Genomic DNA, 18,933 nt, shown 5'->3' with positions numbered 1-18,933 from the left:
ATCATGGTTCCTCTGCCTGCACTCTGAGGTTCCTCTCTTCCTCTCCCGTTGGGGGCCCTGTGTTGAGGCTGGAAGTGGAGAAATTGTCTTTCCCCCCATGGAGGGGCTGCTACTACAGTGCATGGAGGCAGAAGTATGGCTCTCCTAGCTCTCTTCCTAAATTGTCTTGTCTCCTCACCCTTCTGGAGGACTTTCCCTGCTGCTGCTAATAGTGAGGTTTATGCTGGTTCCCTGCCCACAAATATTACTGCTTCTCTCCCTGGTAAGATGAGGCAGCTGCCCTCACCGGAAATAGCAGAGGAATAGGTCTCCTCATCCTTTGTCCACCTTTCCCCCCACCATATTGTGCTGGCTATTTGCAGATGAGCCAGCTTGTCCAGTGTGCTGCTTCACCATGAGGTCACAGGTTGCACTTGCAGCTCAGTGGGAGGCTAGTGAGTAAGTGAGAGATTGACTGCCCTAATGCCATCCGTAGCAGCCCCAGAAAAACCCGCAGTCTAGAATGGTGTCTGTGGCAGGGACTATGTATGTATCCCTTTAGGCATCATGACCGCAGAACAGAGTAAGGGATACAGCATGCTGCTTTGCCATTCCAGGAGTATCCTAACAAAGGAACTGTGGCTGAGAACAACCAATTCCATCCCTATTCCTCCCTTGTTCCAGAGGGGTAGTAATTTACTGCTGGCCAGCATGTTGGGAATGGTAGGCAAACCTCACTCATTTCCTCTCCACTCAGCATCCACCCATCTGCTCCAGATTCTTATGCCCAATGATGTGCTGGCATGGACAAGCTGGGGATAACCGAATCCTAGGGATTGGTTTTATATTTTCAAGGTTATTTATTCAATAATAAGTCAGAAAATTAGGTACCCCTCATTCTTCTTCTTTTTTTTTTTTTAAACTTAAAGTGAAGGGTCTCACTAGTCATAAAGACTGGAGGTGCTGGAGCCTTTATTCAGGAAGCTTGTTCCTGTGCTTTTACATGATTCTGTAGCGATTGTATGGTAGCACATTTCTGTTAAAGGAGAAGCATCCTACCTGGTCATATTGTGTGGGTTACTTGATGCTACTCAGAACACCACAACTAGGCTAGAGTAATATAAGCATGCTCTCCCTCACCCCCACCAACACAGTAGCTTGAAATGTATCTGTGCTGAGGGAGAGAAGCTGTGTGAAATGATGAAGCTTTTTTAAAATTCTTCTTTTTGATATTGGTTTTGCTACTCACATCTCATTTAGTTGTGCACTGTGTATGCAGCTTGAATTTTTTATAGGTTATTTACAGCTACTCTAGAATTGCCAGTGAAATCAGATTATAATTTTACTACTTTTTAATAGAGGTCAGGTAAATGCATCGTGGGTATATATAGAAATCTGCTACCCCCTGGTGCATAACAGAAGCTTTATACTGATTTCATAACCGTTTTCTCCAGGGACAGAAAACACCAATCTTCCATCAACATTCATCTCAGAATCAGAATGTTTTAAATAAAACTTACTGTAACTTTAGAAATTGAGAGGCAGAATTACTATTACAGAATAGTAAACTGCAGATAGTGCTCAAAGCCAGGAATTGCTGAGTTCTAGTCCCATCTTTTCTGCTCACTCACTGTGTGGTCTTGAGTAAGTTACTTACCCTCTCTGTGGCTTAATTTTTCTATCTGTAAAACATTTATCAGTTGGCAAGATGAATTAAGCAGCACTTTGTCCAGTACTGTAGGCTTGATCCAAGGCCTGTTGTAGTCAATGGGAATCTTTCTGTTAACTTCAAAGCACACTGGCTAAGGCTCTCTTGGACGAACCTGCTACCCTAATGCCTATTGGGTAGTACCAGACTTAAGAATCCCATTGATTTCAATGGAACTACTCAGAGAGAGCGAGGGTCTACTATCCTTACTCACATTGAATAGTACCAAGCTTTTCTAGTAGTTTAGTTGAAATGGACGTGTGAGAAGGTGGTGAAGTATAGTCCAGAGTAAGGTACTGCCCAGTATTAATGTGGCTGGTAGAATTGTGCCCTATGTAACTTCTACCTAATATTGCTAATGCAATAGTAATTGAGGGCCAGAGTGATACCCTTAATCATAATGAATAGCACTGTGATGGGTCCCTGTTCCAGAATCATATTCACAAACATCAGGACACAATCTATTTGGGAAATAAAAAAAACCTTCTTTTGGATGAGTCTCAGGGAGCCAACATCCAATAGAAGTACTGATTCCTTTAATGACTTACTGTAAATGCCAGGCTCCCAAATGCTTAGTTAGAAAGCCCTCCTATCAGGGAATAAAGAGTTGTTTCTTTCTGGCCACCTTCTACCAAGTTTGCCTTTTTATATCTGCTCCTAGTAATTGGGTCCAGCTGTTCCAGCTTCCTGCCCTGTCAATACCTGTGAGAGCTGCTAAACTTGTAATCCTAGGTTTCTTTTGTTTGGGCACACGTGCTTTTAAAAGAAAAACTGGGACATGGGGGAGCCATGCCTCTGAAGGTGCCCTTTTGTATCCCAAAGGGTTGGTACTGTCTGTCATAAGCACCTTGTTCCATGAGTGGCCCCTCTGATTTCAGTGGGCCTACTTGAGGAGTAAGGGACTATCCAACATGAGCAGGAATATCAGAACCCTGGCCCTGGTGCAGCATGTATGAGGGAAGGCACGTGTCATTGAATGGAGATGGTCATCCTGGATGCAATCATTCAAACTCTTTTTGCTACTTTTTTTCTAATAGCACTGAGTTGAGAGTATTACAATTTAATGCTTTTTAACTACAGCAAAACTTTGACTGTGTTATTGAAGAGAGAAGAATTACATTACTAGTTCAGTTTCATAGCCAAAAGCAAAGCAATTAAAATAAAATTTCTTACTAAGCATTGAGGCAAGAATGAAGGTGGGGGGAAAAGTCTTATATGATCATTGTTGGATAGGGTTTTTTTTCTTTGTGTTTTACAGCTCTTCTAGTTCAACTCACCTGAGGTTATGCCTAAGGTTAGTGCTGATGAGATCTGCAGAACTAAAACGCCTGTTCTGGTAACCAGTGCTATAAATCATACTCGATTACCAAATTTGCTAGGCTGAGAAATCTATCTTCCATTTTCAGTTATGCTGATTAAGGTTATACTTATAAGAGAAAAATGATTTTTAAAATGTGAGGACTTTTTTTGCTGACACTATTATTATTTTTGTTTATGAGAGACTAAATAAACTGTGTACCTGGATTTAAAAATACATAAACAATAAGGACTAGATTGTGTCTGAGGAACACAGCACAGGAAAAAAGGGTACAGCGTGTTGCCATGTGCCATTCCACGAATGTTCCAAAGAAGGAATTGTGGTTTTAGCACCTAAAATTCCATCTGTGTCCCCTTCATCCCTTGCTGTGGGGGGTAACAATTTACTGTTGGCCAGCATGTTGGTGGAGAGAGGCAGAAGCTCCATCTCTTTCCCACTTCCTCCTCACTCAATCTCCGTCCACCTGCTCCAGATTCTTATTCCTGGGGCAGACATGCATGTTGAGGAATAGTTCTTGCCCTCTGGAGCTAATGGTAGTTCTCTTTGCATGTGGGGAAGAGACTATATCTCCAAACCTTAACTACCTGAAGGCTTATAATGTACATTTTATTCAGATCTGGTTCAGGTCAGTAGTAGCTCAACTTGGTTGCTTTCTTCAGGCAGTAAAATGGCCTGTGTGAAACAAGGTGAGCATCTAAGTACCTGCTGCAGGAGGGGAGTAAGAGGGAATGAATACTGCTTCAGTCAGGATTGACTCTCATGTGAATACCTGCTGGGTTATCGGCAAATGGTGCCAGAACAAGTGCTTTTCCCCCTAGCTGCTCAGAAATCTGATGAATGTGGAACCACAAAATATGGGGCGAGCACATGAGATTAAAATCAGAGAGTCAACTGGCATCTTAAGTAAGCTGATATTCTTGCAACTTACTTTAGGAAGGTGTTGTGGCCTTTAGCTACGTTAGCAGTTATGTTTTTGTCAATTAATTAATAAACTTTGCTGTTTCATTTTGGGTTTTGCTGCAGAGCTCTTGTTGATAGATGACCGAACGGATAGATGTGAGTGATGATGGCTCTTGATGAGCGCTTGAAAAGACACAGAGAGACAGTTTAGGAAATGTAAATAGTCTTGTGGAAGCCATAAATAGGAAAGATAGGACACAACAAATGTATACCAACATGAGACAATATTTTTCCATTAACTGCATGCTGTTTTACAATGCATGGATTGGTCATCAGATGAATGAGTTATTTCAGCAGCAAAGTGGTGGAGTATTAATTTTGTATGATGGCTTGCTATTAATGTATCACATTTCTCATTTGTTATAAAGGTATACATTAGAAATGGCTATGAGATGTAATACCAATGATTCTTCAGGTACTGCGGATATTCCTAGGTAGGGCAAAGACAAAAAAAATCACAGTTTTCATCACTATTTAATTTTTCAGAGAGATACAGAGTCCTTCAAAATGCCACAGTAAAAGGTTGCCAGGGGCACAGGGATTCTAGATCAATTATATGGGTAGCCTGCAACAATTTATCATTTGAAGATAGCATCTATGTGGATTTGAAAGAGTAAGCTAGTCAATATCACAGGACATAGAGAGAAGGACACAAGGTAAGAGTATTAGAGATAAAAATAGAGCAGCAAAGCAAAAATTGTGGGGGATGGTATAAGATAAATGCTGATGGAGCCAAGTATTTTAATGTAATTGCTTTGGGTATAGCAGTGTTAAGAAAGAATTATTCATTTTGAATACAATAATCCATTGTTCATCTGGAGCCATTAGTAAAATCAGATAGACTGGAAAAGGTAAAGTAAAGTATTAGCTAAATGAAAATGGATATAATTATTTTAATATATCTTACTTGCTTAACTAATGTAGGTGAATGAAAGAGCTTTAAAAAATCTGAATAGGAATCCCCTAAAATCTATAAGAAATCTCTGAGAGGATTAAGAGAAAATGACAAATTAGGTTGTAAAACTATTAGATAAGACCTTCACAGCCCTTGTGAAACAGCAGTCCTTATTTCATCACTGCTTATTGAGACCCAAAAAGAGAGTTTCATAAGCAATATCAAAAAACCGAAGCAAACAACGCGGTGGAACTCATGTATATAATCAGTAAACCAGAGGCAATTTTTCTAGAGAACATGGTTTGATTTGTAAGAGTGAGGTGATTATTATACAGGTTTGTTTTCTAATGGGTTACAATATATTTGGGAGCAATAGTACTATACTTTTATCTCTTATAGTCAAGCATGAAGTAGCTAGTTTTAGAATGATATCTGAAACATAAAGAGCCAGTGAAGAAGAGAGATGGCAAAAGAAATGGTATTAAAATGCTAAGGGAGAGTAGTCTAGTTAGATTTATTAGATATAACTCTGCCTCCTTCTATTCCTGTGGTAATTTGTTGTTATGGGTGTTAGCCAGGGAAAGGCGGTTAACTCCCTCTGTGTTCTGGACAGGCAAATTATGTTGTCCTGATGAGCACCATTTAGATAATTGAAAAAAGTCTTTATAGTCTATTCACCTGTTTGTTGATTTTAGTATATTAATTCATTGTAGGAGCATGGGGTACATCAGACACACTTCATCAAATTCAAGACTTCATCCAAGAAATAGTGGAGAATAGTTTCAGAGTATTGATCTCAATCTTTAGAGCTGTCAGTTGGCTAGATTCATGCTTTCTCAGAGTTCATCTCCCTACAAATCCCACTGCAGCAGCTATGAACGGTTGGGACAACAGTGTCTACAGGGTTAAATTTATCAAATAATGATCAAGATGAGCCCTAGTCTTGTCATGTTTAGGGGTCATGGTGGGTGGATGACCAGGATTGTGAGCTGGTTAGACCTCACTCCCTCCACAGTCTGGAGATTCCCAAACCTTTTTCACCTGGCGGGAGGATATGAAGGAAACTCTGTGAGAGGAGCCTCATGGAGATGTCCTACTTCTGTAGCCCTCTTCTGCAGGATGGAAAGATCCAGCAGCTTTCCTGCTATGGGGTATCATTCCACATCTGATGAACTGTCAAGAGTTGTCTGCTGTTTAACTTCAGCAACATTTTCTTTTCTCCTCTCCATCAGGAAATATGTCATAGGCTTTTGCCTCGTGGCCTTTTTCCCAAACTAACATATCCATTGGGATTTTTATTTATTTAAGAATTAGCATTCAGATGGCAAAAATTTAAATAATCCTGGTCTGTTTAAAAGGAACTGACATGTACAAATGTGGGTAGCCTAATCTTAGAACAAATATATCAGTGGAATGACAGGGAATATTACATGCACTATAGAAACATTTGTCCACCTATGGAAAGCAAATATTTTGGGTCATCTTCTAAGGCCTGGTCTACACTAACCCCCCAATTCGAACTAAGGTACGCAACTTCAGCTACGTGAATAACGTAGCTGAAGTTCGAAGTACCTTAGTTCGAACTTACCTCGGTGCAGACGCGGCAGGCAGGCTCCCCCGTCGACTTCGCGGTACTCCTCTCGCCGAGCTGGAGTACCGCAGTCGACGGCGAGCACTTCCGGGTTCGACTTATCTCGTCCAGACAAGACGCGATAAGTCGAACCCAGAAATTCGATTTGCTTGCCGCCGAACTACCGGGTAGTGTAGACCTACCCCTAAGACAGACAAACTCTGAATGGATTGTGTAATAGAGAGGTTAATAGCATTTGGGACCATTTTTAAATGATATTTTAAAAATGCATCTTATACTTTGTGCTGTTAATCTTTACTCTTCCTTTGAATCCAGCCCTTTTTCCATTATCCTGTCCTTGTCAATGATGTCAACTGTGTTACTTTGCCTACAGATGGAGGCAGGTGCAGATAGATGGCTTCCCACTGCTTAATTACAATGCTTCCTTCTGGCCTTGGAATCTATGCATTAAGCAGCCTTGCTATTAAGTGCCTGGGTGAAACAGTGACAGCTTTGCATCCCACCAAGCTTCTTCTGTAAAGTTTTATCCAAAGAGACAGCTCTTTTGCCAAGAATGGGCTTGGTCTGCAAAATGCTGAGGGCCCACAACTCTTAGAATATATTTATATCTAGCTCCTAGAACTGAAAGGGATCTTGAAAGGTCATCGAGTCCAGCCCCCTGCCTTCACTAGCAGGACCAAGTACTGATTTTGCCCCAGATTCCGAAGTGGCCCCCTCAAGGATTGAACTCTCAATCCTTGGTTTAGCAGGCCAATGTTCAAACCACTGAGCTATCCCTCCCCTGGGCCTGATTTGAGTTAAATCCAGTAATTTGAGAATAACTCCATTTTTTTTAGTTAATGGAATTACCCTGGTGTCAGTGTAACCTGAATCAGACCCGTTAGTTCAGCTGTGGCTCAGGGATGCTTGACACAGCTGAAGATGACACACCAAGTGCCCTTTGCAATCCTCTGATATTGAGGCTAATGTGTACTGGGTCAGTCCCCTGGTGTAAATGAGACCTCTAACCTGTGGCAGCCGCCAACAGTCTGTTACGGGTTTGTTATAGCAGCTGACTATCAGAAAGGAGCCTTAGCTATTTCCCCAATCATCGGTCATGTCCTCGATGATAGTAGCCTTGAGCGGTGATGGTACAAGGAGGCAATATAGCAATCTTACGCCATCCAAAATTCCCCACTGCAAGGGTGATTCTCTGGGTTTAAGGCTGAGTTGCTCTGGTAGAGCAGTGCATAGCAGCCAAAGCTGGCTCAGATGGGGAACCATTTATGGAGCAGGAGTTTAGGTTACTCAATACCTTACCGGCTCATACTCAGTCATTTGAGAAAACACTTCTCTGATTACCATGGCCTTTTGCAATACAACTTGTGGAGGAGGCAGTTAAACAGAGGCTTTGAAGAGAAGTCTTTACACCCACTCAGATCCACCACTTAATAACCTTTTGTGTTGTGCTATCTTCTAAACACATACTCATGGCACACTTCCAGAGAGCAATTTAAAAGAGTAAAAGGCTGAATAATACTGGGTAAAAACAATTGGGATTTCAGTTTGGCTCTAAACACTGGTGACTTTGCTATTATTTTCAATTTAAAAAAGGATAGTCTTAATTTCTTTTAGTTAATTGCTATGATATATTTGAGCAATTGACTGAGTGTGTCCTGTTATCCAAAACCTGGATTTCCCCAATGTTTCCATTCTGCTTTTTATTATTTTTAATCTGCTTTCTCTAAGCTGTATATCATATGTGAATTCCAGCTGCATATTTTTAAAAATAATTTATTTGTAACTGTCATAGCTACCTTATGAATAAGTTATCAACCAACCCTGAGAACTATACTGGCAAATATTTTTTTAAAAATAATATTTATACGACTATGAATATTTCCCATTAATGCATTTATCAAACAGTTGCAGCCATTCACTTAGGTTTAAGAAAAGATTTCCTTTCTATTAATGCCTCCTCCCCTGCAAAAACCCAACATTACTTGATTTTTTAATACTAATGCAGCAGCATTCCAACTAATTTTAATTATCTTTTACGACAGCAATTTCATCTTATATAACCCCTTCTGCTAAGAAAGGCACTTAAAAATACAGACCCTTAATAATATACCCAACTGTACCAAGCTAATGATGAGACGTGAAGGGAAAAATTAGGGCATCTTCAATCATGATTTAAAAAGTGGCACTGTTCCTGATATCCTCAGGCAGGGAATTCTAAAAAGGGATTATGCTAAATTGAGGTACCAGGGTGATGGGATTTTGGGGGAATGGTGAGACAAGTGACCTCAGCTGACACATGCTGGGTGCAAGAGGGTGACCAGATTAATTGAGGCTCAGGTTGTGACAAGCTTTACAGGTTTAAAAAAAAACAGTGTAGCATAACTAGATTTATAATTGGTTCATCTGAGCTTGAACTGAAGTTGTGAGAACATTAACAAGAGAGAGGGGATGTGGAGAAGTGAGCACGAGCCTGGCAATATTCTGAAGGTGATAGAAGGCCAAATTCACCAAGTCAGAGCACATTTTAGCAAGCAGATGCCCTGTAAGAATGGCTGCTTGCTGGGCTGTTCCCAAATGTAATAGAGAAAATAAGCACTTCAGGAATATTAGAAGTCCTTAGACTGAAGACAACTATCATCTGAAAGCGTGCCAGTGAGTACTTCTGCTTAATCTAGCCAATAGGTTAAAAAAAACTTCAACCCCAACAGCATTAAAATGACCATTTATACTTTCAAAACAGCTGTAACAAAACACCATTTTCTCCAGTAGAGAGAAGTTGTTTATATTTACACGGCTGGAAAGCGGAGGAACATGCAGGTCTGATTTTGTTTTTTTAATGGGTGTAAAAGGGGACGATGTAGCCTGTACTATAGAGAATACTGTGCCTGCCTGAGCCACCATGGCCTCTAGAAGCTTCCACACAGCTTATGCCACACTGCTTTCCAGCCTCAGTTTAGTCTTAACAGGAGTTGGAATTGGGAAGATTACAAGGTCAATATGATCACGTGCAGCTAAAATTCAAGGAGTTTCTGGACAGTTTCCAAAGGAACAAACACTGGGAGAACTTAGGTTAAATCATTAAATTAATCATTCATTTAGCTTATCCAGGGCCAAATCCAGAGGTTAGTCTAAGTAGGTGTAATTTACACACAAGTATTATAATTTATTATTAATGTTACAGTGGCTTTTAGAAACCTCAATCACTGTGCTAGTGCCTGACCACTGGGGAGTCTATGTGTTAGACAAGAGCTAACATCTAAGAGGGAGAGGGAGGATAATTTAATTCACACTTTCTTTCATCTTCTCAAGAAGTATGTTGTTCTAGCTAAGGCCTAGCCTACATATGAAACGTTTACCAGTAAAACTAGTTCAGGTAGGGGTGTGATTTTTTTTTTTTTTTTTTTTAATCAGTATAATTATACTGGAAAAAATCCTAGTGGATTTATGGCTGTATGTATATAGTTATGCTGCTATATAGCTAAACAGATGTAGTTATACTGCTATAAAGGTGACCAAGGGTACATCTACACTACAGGGGGGAGTCGATTTAAGATACGCAAATTCAGCTACGTGAATAGCGTAGCTGAATTCGACGTATCGCAGCCGACTTACCTCGTTGTGAGGACGGCGGCAAAATCGACTTCTGCCGCTTTCTGTCGGCGGCGCTTACTACCACCTCCGCTGGTGGAGTTAGAGCGCCGATTCGGGGATCGATTGTCGCGTCCCAACGGGACGCGATAAATCGATCCCCGAGAGGTCGATTTCTACCCGCCGATTCAGGCGGGTAGTATAGACCTAGCCTTATTCCTCTGCCTGTACAGAAATAACTATATAGGTATTAAAGCACTTTTGTACAGATATAGCTGCACCCACCTCAGGGATTATGTTGCTTTGATTATGCTGGTATAGTTAAAGAAGTACAACTTTCTAGAGTAGGCAAGGATCTAGAGTCTCTTTAGATTCTCTTACGGCTTTTTTTATCATTCATTTATTTATTATGTTTTATTTTTATCACAGTCAGTGGCAACTAGCCATTTGGAGCATCCAAATAGAAACTGACAAAATGCTAGTAGAAATAAGTAGGCTTTGAGGCAGAATTTGAAGATGAAAGGCTGTGGAGAAATGAGTCTCTCTCAGGCATGGGGTGCAGTGGATCTGTGTGAAAAGAATGCACAGTAGTGAGTGGGAGGAGGAGACTAAAGGAGCTGAAATCAAGTGAAACTGGTAAAGGATGGAGTGACTAGGAACAGTTAGAAATGAGAGGCAAGATATAAGAAGGGCAGAGTGATCGAGAACATTGAAGATGAGGAGTGAATATGATAGGAAGCCAGTGGAGCAAGAATACTCTGATATCTGGGGTGGGTTTTTTTAGGTTGTTTGGGACTCCAGGATACCTCTTATATTCCATTATTTAGAATACTTTACTTTTGTGGTATCACCAAGCTTTCAACATACATTAAGATCTGCTGTGGGCCTTTCAGGAGCTTACCAGTGAGGCTGTTAGTCCTGCTGGCAAAAAAAAGTCCTAGGTCATTTAGACCGGAGGCTAACATGACTGTGGACAAGGGCAAGGTACAGCATATGTCTTAAAAACAACCCATACCCCTTTTTCATGTTCCACATAACAGGCAGCATCCATTTCTAGTGGCAGGGGTCAGAGAAGAGAAATTTTGGAGTTGGGAAGGGGAAGAGGAGTTGTGGGGTGTGCTCCCCTTCAAAGTGTTTGCCGTTCAAGATGAAATTTGGCACAATGTGATCCCAAATAAGAAAGCAAATTGGTTTTGAGAGGAGTTTTTTTAATGGCAGCATTTGATTCTGAAATTAAGCCCGGCAGGTAGAAAGATCCTGCATGGATTTCCAAAGATATTGCCTATTGTTGTGCTGAAACACTTTTCATTTATTTATTTATTTATTTTGGTAAATAAATGTCTCCCATTAGATAAGCACTGGAATCTCAAACAACTAGTGATGACATTAACCCTGTCTAAGAAGGTTATTTTAAAATGCATGCAATTACCAATGGGTCATTTGAATTGTTTTGCCTGCAAGGTTATTCTGACAGGCTGCATATTTGTATTACACCTAGCAGCCTCAAAGATAGGGGTAAAAAAACCACATAATTTCATTAGGGAACCAGGCATCGAAAAAGGAAGATCTGGACAGTCTTTTTTTTTTTTTAATTGCTAATGTTTTTACAATATGATGGGGCGGTCTGAGCAATCAGGTGGAAGACTCAACTCCGTGATTAGACTGGTGAAGGGTGTTGGTCTGCATATCAATATATACAGAGGGTCATATTCTGTGTCTGCTTACTTAGGTGCTTATGGGGTTAACACAGTGAAAATAATTAGTCCAATTCATCCCAAGGGAAAATAGACACAACTCCCTTTGCCGTAACAGGAGTTGCACCCACTTCACGTTAAAGATGAAGTTGGCTTGATATGACTCAAAACAGCAGAGAAACTGAACAGAGTACATCACTGTAAGCTGTGTATAATATATATTTGTGGCAATATGTCTCCACAGTGGAACTCTGAGAGGGGAAGTGGGTCCATTCACTGTAAAGATCCACATGGCCAAACCACATGTAGGAGAGGAGCAGCTGGCTACATGAGCTAATTTGCTCCCAAACCCAGCATTAGGTACTACCATGTCTATTTGCGTTCCATAGCTCCGCAACACATTGTGGCTGAGGATTCATTCCTAGAGTCCCACTGTATTTCAGCACATTTGCAGGTGAGGAAAAACTCTTTTTGAGAGTGAGTGTTGCTTTTTTCAGCATACAGATAATATTGTTTTAGCGCTAGAAACATACCAGGGGTACATACTCAGTATATTAATTTATCTTGCTTTCTTTCATCTTGGAGCAGGCTTGATTTTTCAGGGTTTACTTCCGAATTAATTTGCCTTCCCTATTGTACCTAAAATGGATTTCCCCCAACTTTTAACTGAATTGAATGTGTTTACCTGATGTACATTTAATAACTCAATAGTATTACAATTTATGTATATTTAATTATTTTTATAGTAATAACATTTCTTTTCCCTTGAGACTCTAATTTTCTCCTGCCTCCCACCGCGCACCTCTCCCCCCCCATAGATGTTGATGTCAAGGAGGGCTGCACAAGGATAAGGTCATTCATAGTGATATTTTCCGGCATTTAAAAAAAATTAGGAATGATTAGACAGCAACTCTTCAACATTGAGGCTGATAGGGGACTGTCCTATGCTGATTACCTGGGAAATAGAGGGCCAGATCCTCTGCTAGTGTAAATTAAGGCAGCCCCATAGTGGTCAATGGATCTATGCTGATTTGCACCAGCCAGGCATCTGCCCCAGAGTAGTGCTTCTGTTTCCATTTTTATTATTAACATCACCTTTTTGAGTACATGAATCCTACTTTAGGGACAGGGAAACTATAAACCCTAAGTGGGCTGCTATATTGTACTGAGCATTGCACTAAGGAGCAGTACCCTCGCTCTCCTTATGAAACCAAACTATACCCCATAATTCAGTGATCCTCATTGAAAACCTGTAGCCCAACTGTGTCTTTGTTATTGTAGAGAACTAGCTTCTGCAGATGGAAGTTGGTGATATGTGAAGGATCATTATGCTGTGTCAAGTTTCATTTTAAAGACCATATGTAGACCTTTTTCAAAGGAAAACAAACTACTTCACCAGCCTAAAGAGAAACATAAATCATGTATTTTTTATCACCTCAAAAGACCACCAGAAGATGAGCTCTGATATTTCAAATACGACAAGCAATCTATACGCATGAATCACAATGAGTTCTATTACACCCATGCTGATGCATAGTACTGAGTGGTTTATGGATGCTACTCCAACAATGTTAAGTAAAAAAAACAAAGCTTTTTGTCGTGGATATCTAGTCCTACACAAGACTTTGCCAGAAATTGTGGGCTAAGTAAATGGCCCTAGCACTACTCCTCAGAGTTTGTCCCAGTAAAATACTGTTGCCAACTTGTGACTTCTGATCACTACCCCCTGAAAAAGCAACACATTGATTAGGCTTAAAAGTACTACAAAGGCAGTGGAGAATATAAAGAACTGAAAGTTGTAGCCCAATTTTTTAATGGTTATTAATTATTTTTGATTTCCAATTAATTCTCATTTAAAGATCTGGAGGATTGTGGAGTTCTAGTCTCTGAATTAGGCACAACAGAACCAAGGTTATTAAGTTCAGTATCTGGTTGGGAACCTCATTGCACAATGAAGCAAAGTTTTAATAACTTTTATTAACACAATTAGTAAAGACACAAAAGCTACAAACCTCATAAAAAGATAGCAAAAATGCAGCATTAAGGTGATGTCGCATACCATTCCTCATGTATGTACTCATATACTTACATACTCACACCCTTCTTTGGTGATCTGGTGCCAAGAGACTAAGAAACTGCTCTGTCCTTGGCATGCCAAATGATGGTCCAGGTCCAGATAAGTTGATGACAATTTCCTGGTACAAGTGCTGGAGGAACCAACTAGGAGCCTTGCTCCTCTTGACTTGCTGCTTATAAACAGAGAAGAAATGGTAGGGGAAGTAGAAGTGGGTGGCAATCTGGGTAGCAGTGACCATGAGATGGTTGACTTCAGGATCCTGACAAAAGGAAGAAAGGAGAATAGCAAAATACAGACCCTGGACTTCAGAAGACAGACCTAGACTCCTTTAGGGAACTGATGGGCAGGATCCCCTGGGAGGCTAATATGAGGGGGCAAGGAGTCCAGGAGAGTATTTTAAAGAAGCCTTATTGAGGGCACAGGAACAAACCGTCCCCATGTGCAGAAAGAATAGCAAATATGGCAGGTGACTAGCTTGGCTTAACAGTGAAATCTTTGGTGAGCTTAAACTCAAAGGAAGCTTACAAAAAGTGGAAATTTGGACAGATGAATAGGGAGGAATATAAAAATATTGCTAGAGCATGCAGGGATGTAATCAGGAAGACCAAGGTACAATTGGAGTTGCAGCTAGCAAGGGATGTGCAGGGTAACAAGAAGGGTTTCTACAGGTATGTTAGCAACAAGAAGGTCAGGGAAAGTGTGGGACCCTTACTGAATGGGGGAGGCAACATAGTGACAGATGATGTGGAAAAAGCTGAAGTATTCAATGCTTTTTTTGCCTCGGTCTTCACAGACAAGGTCAGCTACCAGACTGCTGCACTGGGCAACACAGTATGGGGAGGAGTTAAGCAGCTCTCAGTGGTGAAAGAACAGGACTATTTAGAAAAGCTGGACATGCACAAGTCCATGGGTCCAGATCTTAATGCATCCAAGGGTGCTGAGGGAGTTGGCTGATGTGATTGCAGAGCCATTGGCCATTATCTTTGAAAATTTGTGGTGATCGGGGGAGGAGTTGGACGATTGGAAAAAGGCAAATATAGTGCCCATATTTAAAAAAGGGAAGAAAGAGAACCCCGGGAACTACAGACCAGTCAGCCTCACTTCAGTCCCTGGCAAAATCATAGAACAGGTCCTCAAGGAATCCATTTTGAAGCACTTGGAGGAGAGGAAGGTGATCAGGAACAGTCAACATGGATTCACCAAGGGCAAGTCATGCCTGACCAACCTGATTGCCTTCTATGATGAGAGAACTGCTCTGTGGATATGGGGAAAGCTGTGGATGTGATATATCTTGACTTTAGCAAAGCTTTTGATACAGTCTCCCACAGTATTCTTGCCAGCAAGTTAAAGAAGTATGGATTGGATGAATGGACTGTAAGGTGGATAGAAAGCTGGCTAGATTGTCGGGCTCAATGGGTAGTGCTCAACGGCTCGATGTCTAGTTGGCAGCCGGTATCAAGCGGAGTGCCCCAGGGGTCGGTCCTGGGTGCGGTTTTGTTCACCATCTTTATTAATGATCTGGATGATGGGATTAATTGCACCCTCAGCAAGTTTGCAGATGACATTAAGATGGGGAGAGAGGTAGAGAGGTTACCTAGAGAGGTGGTGGAATCTCCGTCCTTAGAGGTTGTTAAGGCCTGGCTTGACAAAGCCCTGGCTGGGTGTTGGCCCTGCTTTGAGCAGGGGATTGAACTAGATGAACTCCTTAGGTCTCTTCCAACCCTATTATTCTATGATTCTGTGATCCCATGCCCCACTCCCCCATCTTAGATGGTGGTCTGGCCTATTATAGGGCCTAGAGCCTATCATGAATATTAATTTAAAATGTCTATCCTCCCTTGTCCATATCTAACGTCCTCACCTGAATAATGTTGGAGTTTCTGTTTCCTATAGATTAGTATATTAATAATGTCAACTAATTATCATATACACCTCTACCCCGATATAACGCGACCCGATATAAAACGAATTCGGATATAACACGGTAAAGCAGCTCTCTGGGGTTGCGGGGCTGTGCACTCCGGCGGATCAAAGCAAGTTCGATATAACGTGGTTTCACCTATAAAACAGTAAGGTTCTTTGGTTCCCGAGGACAGAGTTATATCGGGGTAGAGGTGTACATCAGTTTGTTGCCAAGGCAAGTTCACGGTTAAGCATTTGCCAACATTTTATCCTAAAATATCCAAGCTTAGCATCAGTTCAGTGTTCTTGTGATTACTTGGTATCATTATGCATAAACTCCCCACGTAAGCTATTCCCTGTTCCCCAAGACTCAGGGTAGCTGTTGGGCCATTTACCTGGGCAGAAGTTCAATAGTCTCAAAGTTTTATGCTAACTGCTTAGTTAGTGTCTTATGAGATACAGGCCTGACTAAAATAAAATGCTAATGTAGCTAGCTTTATGGCTACAAGGGGCAATATGGAATATAAGAGAAAAAGGCACAAAATGAGATTGAGGATGGGCCTATGTGAGTGGCAAAAGAGGGGAGAGGGTTTCATCTCACTCCTTACACCTCTTTTGCCAGACTCAGACAAAGTCTTTTCACTACCTGAACAAAGGACTGCTGCTGCAAACTAGTAATCAAATCGACTTTTGAAGTTCTTAGTCTCCTTTATGAGTTTTAACAGGATCAATGTGCCACATAGATATTTTGCTCGGGGTTGTAAATTTCCTTTTAACCACTGGTAACCTGGAAGCAGCCTTATTTATTTATTTATTTATTTATTGGGGGGGAGGGAAGGAGGGGAGGAGATTGTTAGCATTTTTCTTATAGTGAATCAAAATGCCAATTAATTTCTCCATCTTCAACATTTTCCAATACCTCCATTTTTATTTTTTTGGGTCATTGTCCAAAGACTTCCTTAATGAAGCTAGAGACAAGTGTGGGGCAATTTTCAGGTGAATTGGTTTCTGTTTTGATGTTCTTGTGTTTTTTCAGTCATCTTTCTCTTCCCTCTTATGCCAGAAAATTAGTAGACATGCAAGAGCAAAATCCCTCAAAGCTATGAGCCAAAAGCCTGTTAAAAAGAGGCAGCAAGTGTAGCAGTGTATGTCCCAGGTGGCCCTAGCATGCACTGATGTGATAAGTAGACATGGGGGGATTTTTCTTGGCATTTGCCTTTTGTATCCTGCTGCTTTTGACATTTTTATACATTTTATCAAGAGGCTCAGCATCAGAAACAACAAGAATGAGGATAGCGGGCTAGCTCGAGGTGTTTGTAAGGGGAGGTGGAGTCCTTTGCTTCCAGGCCATCATTTCAAATTCAGCCCAGGTTGGTAGTGATCAAAAGTCAGTACCAACTAACAGCTGTTTGGTGGCCAATATGAAATTATTTAGTTAGTGGTCCCAATCTAGTTCCTCGTGGACAGCTGTCCAATAGCATAGAAACCATGAGCACAATTGGCATGTTTGTTGAAACTCACAGCACAAAGCCGAGGGACTGTATCAGCATGGAAACAGAACTGCTTTCTCACCCTTACAGGTTCCTTCAGACCAGAGTTGTGGCATGTGGTAGGAGAGCTCTGGGGAAGCATGCAGTGTTGCTGTCTGATCTGTACCTATACAGTGGAGATAGAGACTTCAGTCTCCAGTGCTGCTGTCAATTCAGTTTCTTGAGCATGGACATTCAATAAAATAACTTGTAAGGAGAATGTAATAAGAAAAAATGGGTCTGAGTCTCCTTTCACTTACGCTGACATACATAAATCAAGAGTAAATCTTCTGAAGTCAATAGAGTTACTTCATAGAAAACTGGTGTCAGTGAGAGAAAAATCAGTCCCAATCAGAAAAAAGCCATTGTTCAGTCCTAAAGTAGAAGTACCTTATATTTTGGGGGAAAAGATTGCCTCTAAGTGAGCTCTACAATATTTAGTTAATGGCAGTTTTAGTCCCCCTTCTCTGGCAACAAAAATTGTTTTGAGTTGTGGCCTTGCAAGAGATACTGTGATCCACTAATAACAAATAGAGTTGCAGGGCCAGGTCCTTGGCCCTGCTAAATCTGCTTTGTCCCACTGGGATGATGCAAAGCAGATAAAAAGCTGGTTTAAGTGGCCATGTGAGATTCCTAGTTGTGTAGGAGAATTCTTCAGTGGCACAGCGCTGAAGTAACTGGTCCGGTTCTACCTACCTTCTTGTAGTCCACAGCGTAGGGCTGTATCAGGGGAATGGAGACATGACCTGAAGTGCTGTTGTGTTATAGTGATCCTAGGCTCCCAGAAGGGCCCCTTGGTAGGTGTTACAGCTTGTGCAAATTAGGAACTTGCAAAATCGGAGCACCTTTTTGCTACATAAAAATATTTCATATCTGTCCAGCACTACTCCTGACTGATACACTGTGAGACAAGGTTCACAAAGTATCATTTTATGTGGAGCTACTGAGTCTTCATATTCTAGCTTCTTTATGGGGGCAGAACTAAAGTTGTCTGGGTGTATTGTTTGGGAAGCAGTACCTGGACTATTCATCTCCTGGTTCTTTTTAGTTTGTGATTATTTTTGTTGTAATGCTAACATTGTCTAAGAAAATATGGGGCAGGACCTTAATTCAGTATTTCCTGGTTTTCCAGCAATTAACTTTAGGGTTTGGAAGTGTACAGCAGAGCGACATTATTGTGTTTCAGCAGCCTTAACTCCACCTTAAGAAAGTTTTTGCTACTAAATTTATGCTAGTATTAGAGTTTGACGTTGCTTTTTTGAGGTTCTTCTGGGGCTTGTAATTGGAATTTCTCTTCTCTTATTTCAGAATTGAGTCACTGTGAGCATTTAACTGTGCAATTGACTGGTTCTTTCCCCCACCCTCAGATATTGATGAGTGCGCTGCGAAGATGCATTATTGTCATGCCAATACAGTGTGTGTTAACCTGCCTGGATCATATCGTTGTGACTGTGTCCCTGGATACATCCGTGTGGATGATTTTTCATGTACAGGTGAGCTTTTTAAGTCTTTGTAAGAGCACCATGGTACTCTATTTCTTGTGTACTGACCAATTCACTAACAAATCACCCCTCTGGAATACAAATTATAATTGGCCCTGAGCAGGTATGTAAGTGGGTGAGAATGCACAAGGAGCCTTCCTTCCTTTGTACACTTTTAGGGGACAGATACAGAATGACCCAAAGAGCTCAG

At 41.1% G+C, this 18,933-nt stretch overlaps 1 protein-coding gene across 3 annotated transcripts in view; it reads left to right on the top strand.

The window, feature by feature from the left end:
- NELL1 (neural EGFL like 1) overlaps positions 1-18,933 on the top strand; it is a 425,045-nt gene that overhangs the window by 168,662 nt on the left and 237,450 nt on the right. For 2 of the 3 annotated variants that reach the window (XM_054027069.1, XM_054027067.1), the window contains exon 13: positions 18,609-18,734. The exons of the other annotated variant lie outside the window; for it this stretch is intronic. In XM_054027069.1, coding sequence (XP_053883044.1) covers positions 18,609-18,734 — 126 coding nt within the window. The remainder of the gene's footprint in view (positions 1-18,608; positions 18,735-18,933) is intronic. 3 annotated transcript variants of the gene reach the window in all.

Source organism: Malaclemys terrapin, chromosome 4 (assembly GCF_027887155.1).
Source record: "Malaclemys terrapin pileata isolate rMalTer1 chromosome 4, rMalTer1.hap1, whole genome shotgun sequence".
NCBI classification, from domain to species: domain Eukaryota; kingdom Metazoa; phylum Chordata; order Testudines; family Emydidae; genus Malaclemys; species Malaclemys terrapin.
This window is presented reverse-complemented; position numbering and strand designations above follow the sequence as displayed.